General features: G+C 32.6%; 1 protein-coding gene across 1 annotated transcript in view; it reads right to left on the bottom strand.

Moving 5' to 3' along the window:
* Nucleotides 1-2,395: 2,395 nt before the first annotated feature.
* DNAAF5 (dynein axonemal assembly factor 5) overlaps nt 2,396-6,000 on the bottom strand; it is a 29,625-nt gene continuing 26,020 nt past the window's right edge. Inside the window, exons 11-13 of the mRNA XM_062588624.1 lie at nt 5,233-5,389; nt 3,228-3,419; nt 2,396-2,697 (exon numbers count right to left, since the gene is read on the bottom strand). Coding sequence (XP_062444608.1) covers nt 2,558-2,697; nt 3,228-3,419; nt 5,233-5,389 — 489 coding nt within the window. The 3' untranslated portion in view covers nt 2,396-2,557. The remainder of the gene's footprint in view (nt 2,698-3,227; nt 3,420-5,232; nt 5,390-6,000) is intronic.

Below are 6,000 nucleotides of genomic sequence, written 5' to 3'. Positions count from 1 at the left end.
TCTGCTCGTCACAGGAACGGCAGAGCTTATCTAAAGTGTCTGAAAGTTTGAGATAACTATTTTGCCCAAGAAAAACTGTCCTTGCTTAAAAGTTATGTAATGAATATGATCGTAATAACATTATGCAATGAATCCTAATAAAATCTAGTACCTGTAATAGCTAATCTAATAAGATAGAAACAATCTATACATTTCAGTAGTGTTCCCACTACTACAGTAAAAGACCGAATCTAAAAAAGTTAATAAAAAGGAAAATAGCTTTTAAATAGGTGGGATGATTTTTCCAAGTTCTTAGTAAATCCAGGCTTATGCACCATCCTCAGAAGACTTCACAACAATACTTCTTCATAAAGGGATCTGGATTTACCATTCTTCATCTTATATCTGGAATAAGTGCAGATATATATATCTTAGATCTGGAATCTTGTTGCAGAAGCAGAAATTCATGTTGCAATGGAAAAACCTCATGCTTTGTAGTACTTTGAAACACTTTGGTTTTGAGTATGGGGTATTAAATGAAAAGTCCAAGTGCTCTACTAGAGTAGCTTTGTAGTCTATTTCCAATCTGTTTAAACTGGCTTTTCAAATTATTAATTAGACTAAACAAACCATGCAATGTTTTCCACTGATTTTTATTTTGGAGATGATGTTGAGAATGCAACTTACCATTGTATTTTTTTTCTAGTGTGATCTGATATATTTCACACACTTCATGCCTCCAAAGAATTTCAGCTGACCCTCCAGGTGTGCAAACAGCCACTTAAACTTCTGTATCATATTTAGCCCAAGCACTTTTGTATGGTTGTCCATCTACCAGCTATCATTTACAACAGCATGTAAAGAGAAACTTATGAGGGGGAAGAGAAGGAAAAAATATATATATACATTTGATCTTCATAGGGAGGAAAGGGGAAAAAAAATCAAAGCAGATCTTCAACTCTGCTTCAGGATAGCATGACTGAGGACCTTCTTGGTCTTGCAAAGGGATTCTAGAAAGAAGGTACTGAACATAGTAGAAATTATATTAGTCAATTAAAATGCAGCTCAGTACAGGAAGAATTATATTTTGTCTTTTTCATGAAAAGAAAACCAAGCTTCAGAGACAGAATACATGATTTTAAATGAGTAGTCTATTCTAGAAGAATGCAAAATAACCTTTGGCTTACTAAGAAACTGCTCTATTAACCATGCATCTTTAATTTTACTTGTCCCTTTCATTAGGATTTTCAAAATGACCCAATATTCTTTGCAGGACAAGTCATAAGTTTGCATGACTAGCTTTTTTAGCCAGGAATAAGAATGTCTTGCATATCTAATTTCTCTTAAATGTTTATTTGTGAATTCAAGTAGATATTGCTCTAAACAGACCATGGTTTGGTTAACAGTTACATCACAAGTTTGAAAAGGCAGTGAGCTCAGAAAGCCAAGCCAAAGCGAAGATCTTCCACAACATAAGAAGTATTCCCAAATCTTGAAGAATCTCCTCTTTTAGGCCTGATACAAGCCTAGGCATGATAAAGGGTGTGATACAATGCCAATGAGCACTTTTTGTTTGTAATATAGATAATTTAAGAAAACAGGACCCTGATTTTCCATGATTTTTATCTGTGCAATAAATAGCATATTATTCCATAATGACTCAGACAAGAATCTAGAAGATCACTAATTTTATTACACAGCTGAAAATATGAGAAGACCCTAAAAATTATATCCTAAAAAGTAAAACCAAAACCAAACCCAAGCATTAACATAAACATATTTCATTTCAAAGTAATAAGCAAACTAATGTTGCTTGTTATCCAAGGCACTTTAGTATAAACAAAAATAGTAGATGATATATATTTAAAAATACAAAAATATAAATACTGTTAATCTACATGACAAAACAGCACATTTTCCCATGTATAAACCCTAGTTTAAGAAATGTTAACCTTATTGTCATTGTACTACATTTTAATGACTGAAAATAAAAACCATTTCTTTTATGACACTTGCTCAGAATATGTTCCTATTATATCAGCCTCGTAAGTATGAGTACTCAAAAGATTATAAACATTTTGTTGCATTAGGTAACAGAATTTTGACCTAAATGTTTTTGATAGAACTGATCCTCACAGACCTGACTCTGCAAAGTATGAAAACTTTCCAGAGCTTGAAATGATCCTTGAAAGACCAAAGTCTAGTTGAATTTTTGTAATATAAAACTTTGACACTAGACTATTGATTTAACTAGACTATTATTCTCAATTACCAACAGCGTCAGATCCTGAACAACATTCTTGTTTTAACTGTTGTATCTGAAAAACTTCCAATGTAGAATGAATTAAAACACTGTTTTATTACTAGCATATACAAAGAAATGTTGAAATGGCAAAAAAAAAAAAAAAAAAAAAAAAAAAAAAAGTAGAACTTTACCAATCTTGACTTTTAAGTGATCTAATCCAGAATTTACAAAGAAAAAGATCTATTTATTGCTCAGGCTACTTTGTACAAATGAAAGAAATCAAAATCATATAAATGTCACATACAGCTCACTATCAAGAGTTTCAGCATTGATTCATGAAACTGATTCTTTGGGTGACTGAATATAGTGCAGTAGTTGATTGCAATAGACCGGTGTTCGATGCTTATGTACAACCATTTCAATTTCTCTCATGAGCACTTCTGGATATAAAATGCTTCCTTCTTTTAAAACTTCTGTAAAACAAAAATGTGTTTCATAAATCATTAGCTGCCTTGCTCTTCTCTATCTAAGTTCCCCCAAAAGAGGTACAACCTAACTGTGAAGTTGTACTCCTACAAATTCAGCAGTCACGACAACTTGATTTCCTTCTTTTTTTGATGAGGTTTGTATTCTGATGTCCTTATGCTTGAACACAGACTGATACACCAATAAATTCCACAAAATCCATCAAACAAGCCAGTGTACAGTCACATGCTGCAGCAGTTAATGTCTCTGGTCCACATCCTGTTTAGCATCTATAAAGTCTTCTGATATATCAGATATACTGATATTCCCACCTTGATGCATGCACAAATGTAATGTTTCATGATGTGTCATTCAAGTAAAAGGCCTGAGCTCATACTCACTGAAACCCAAAGAAAAGCTTCCAGTGACTTCAGCCTGTTAGTATTAGTCTCTAGCTGTATGTATTACTTTTAGAGAACACTTAAAAACATTATTTGAAAAAAAAAATGGTAAAAATACATAAAACAGAGAGTCTTACCTAGGACTGCATTTTGGATAGTTTGATCTTGGTCATCCAAATGTATCAACAATTCTTGGTACAGAAACCGAATATTATTTTGCATTAAAGATTTCACATCATTGTCCTTTAAGCATTTAAACCAATTAGTTAAGGTGTGAGCAGCTGCCAGTCGTACATCGAGTGAAGCATCATCCAGCCGCTTTAAGACTTCTGAAAAATATTAATAATATTAAATAATCAAAATATTCATAACCAAACAGCACTCGGAATAGAGGTGAGAAGTTATCTTTTTCTTTTTATTTCAAAATACAAATGTATTTTGTAATTACTGAAGTTACTATTGCATTTACAATATGCTTCTGTCTTTTGAATTTTGGAATATATGAAATATATAGGTCCTAAAAGCGTGCAGTATATTATAAATGGATTGTTCTTTAAAAATTAAAGCTTAGTTATGTTGTCAAAAAACATTAAAACATATGTAGGAAATTATTCAGATTCAGCTGAACTTTTCTCTTAACACTCTACCTAACAAGGTACTATGCATGTTTATGAATGCATTAGAGAAATACAGTTTAAGCATATTTTCTGTAAAGCATGGTATTTTAATCAAATATTACAGTTTCTGTCAATGACTTTGCATCTCAGTATTTGAATACACTAAATGTAAAGGTATGCTTTTATGATTGTCTGATTATGTATTTCTCCAAAGTACAAGTGGTTATTGCTAGATTTCTGCTGTCCCATGTAACAAAAATATCATTGATTAAGATGCTAAGTTTGAGAAAGGCTTATTTACGTATATATCTGAGAACATAAAGCCCATTACATAATACATACTATATTTCTGCAGATCTATTGTTCAGCAGTTAAACATTATCCTAAGAGGCATTATAGAAAAAAAATATTAAAAAACCCTCCACTATCTATTCACTATTTATTCAGGTCTATTTGTGGTACAATGCCATGGCTTGCTGTTGGCACTCTGAAACACAGCAAGGAGAACAATGTGGCTACCATTTATATAATGCATTACTGTCCTGCCTTCACTATAGTTAGAACATTATTTCATACAGTCTAAACTAGGAACTGGTGTATATGAAATACTGTCATCACAAGGTTTGTCAGTAATATTGAGTGAGGTTCCATCTAGTGGTTTAATTCAAAACAACATCAGGATACTTTGTTCAGTTTTGCTAATGGGGTGATGTGGGCATTCAAAGAGGACATTAAATTATCTGCAGTAAATTAACTCAATTAAATGAAATATTGCAGTTAAAAAGCTACTGTAGAGCAGCCTTGTGAGATGCAAGTGCTCTTGGAGCCATACTTCAGCAATGCATACTCTACATGTTTAACATTTGATTCTCTAAAATGTATGCATGTACTTCATACACTATAAGCAGTCTCACTTGACAGGTTAAGAATACGTCTTAATCTCTGTAGAATCAAGGCATTAAATTGCTTCTCTGACACAAAAATCCTACTAAATGTGTGATATTGTGCAGCCCTTTACTTTTTCCACTTTCTTAATATCTATAAAATTGCGTGGGAGATCTACCCAAATAGGTAGATACCTGATAAGAGAATACAGAAATAGCCTGAGAATATATGCATGAGAATGAAATAAGAGTGGCTGAGAAGTACAGTCAGCATAAGATCTACCGCTATTTGCATCTCAAACTGATTATAGTCTTTTTGCTAGCGCTTTGCATGGGATTAAAGCTAGATGACACAGTGATATAAAATGTTTCTGCCATTGCATAGTCTGTGTTCCTGCTTCCGTTGTTACTGCTTCCGTTCACCTGCAGTGAACCTACAGGTGAGGTGGAAAAATCTGTACAGTGAATCCGAAAGCTAGATAGTGAATCTTTCTGCTAATGAGTGCTTTTCATTCTTAAAAACAAAGCTACCATGACACTTCACATGAAAAAGCAAATCTAATTCTTCAATCTGGAGACACTGACACCTCCATCCAAAAAAATAAAATAATAAAAATAAAACTCTTACCATCTTACCATACCTGGGTAAGTTTTGATAAGCTTATCTGAATCAAACTGCCTTCCACAGACTTTAAAAAAAACACCAACAATACGACAAGCCATTAGTCGAGTCATTTTAGAGTCTTCATCCATGGAGGCAATAATTTGAGGCATCAGTACACCTTCAACTTCTAAGATCTGCAATTCACAAGAAAAGCGCAGAAGAACAATAGCTTTTCAGTCACTTTTAGATAATGTGTTTATTGGTTACATCAGTTCTCATTAAATCTGACAGATACTGGCTTGTTTAATTTATATAAAAAAAACTTAACTAAAACTGTATTGAATAATCTTCAAGATATACAGTTTTATTTTTGCCTTTAACTAAGCTTGAGAAATGAAACTCTATCATTAGATCATCCAGTTGAATACTCGGTACATACACAGATGAGTTTTATGTAGCTGATAAAAGCTTTAAACTTGACTTTTCATTTTAAAAAATTTGTTGGCAAGATGTTGAATAATTTGGACATAAGAGTTATGCATGTGTACCAGTAGATGGTGCTCTTATTCTAAAAGGATGTTTTAAAAATAAAGACTCTAATACAACATTTTCAGTGAGTTTCATAATTTCCCTAAAATACGTACATTTTGTATACATTAAAGAAAAACGTCCTTGTTTAAACATGACAGCAGTCTCTGAGGTAAGTGCTTTTGCATATGCAAAATTAACCAGTTCATGTGATTAAGCACTTTGGTCAATTAAGGTCTTTTATAAAGGAAATAAAGGCTATGAATATTTAGTAACA

Source organism: Rhea pennata, chromosome 15, assembly GCF_028389875.1.
Source record: "Rhea pennata isolate bPtePen1 chromosome 15, bPtePen1.pri, whole genome shotgun sequence".
Taxonomy (NCBI): Eukaryota; Metazoa; Chordata; class Aves; order Rheiformes; family Rheidae; genus Rhea; species Rhea pennata.
Note: the sequence above shows the minus strand (reverse complement) of the source record. Positions and strands in the feature narration are given on the sequence as shown.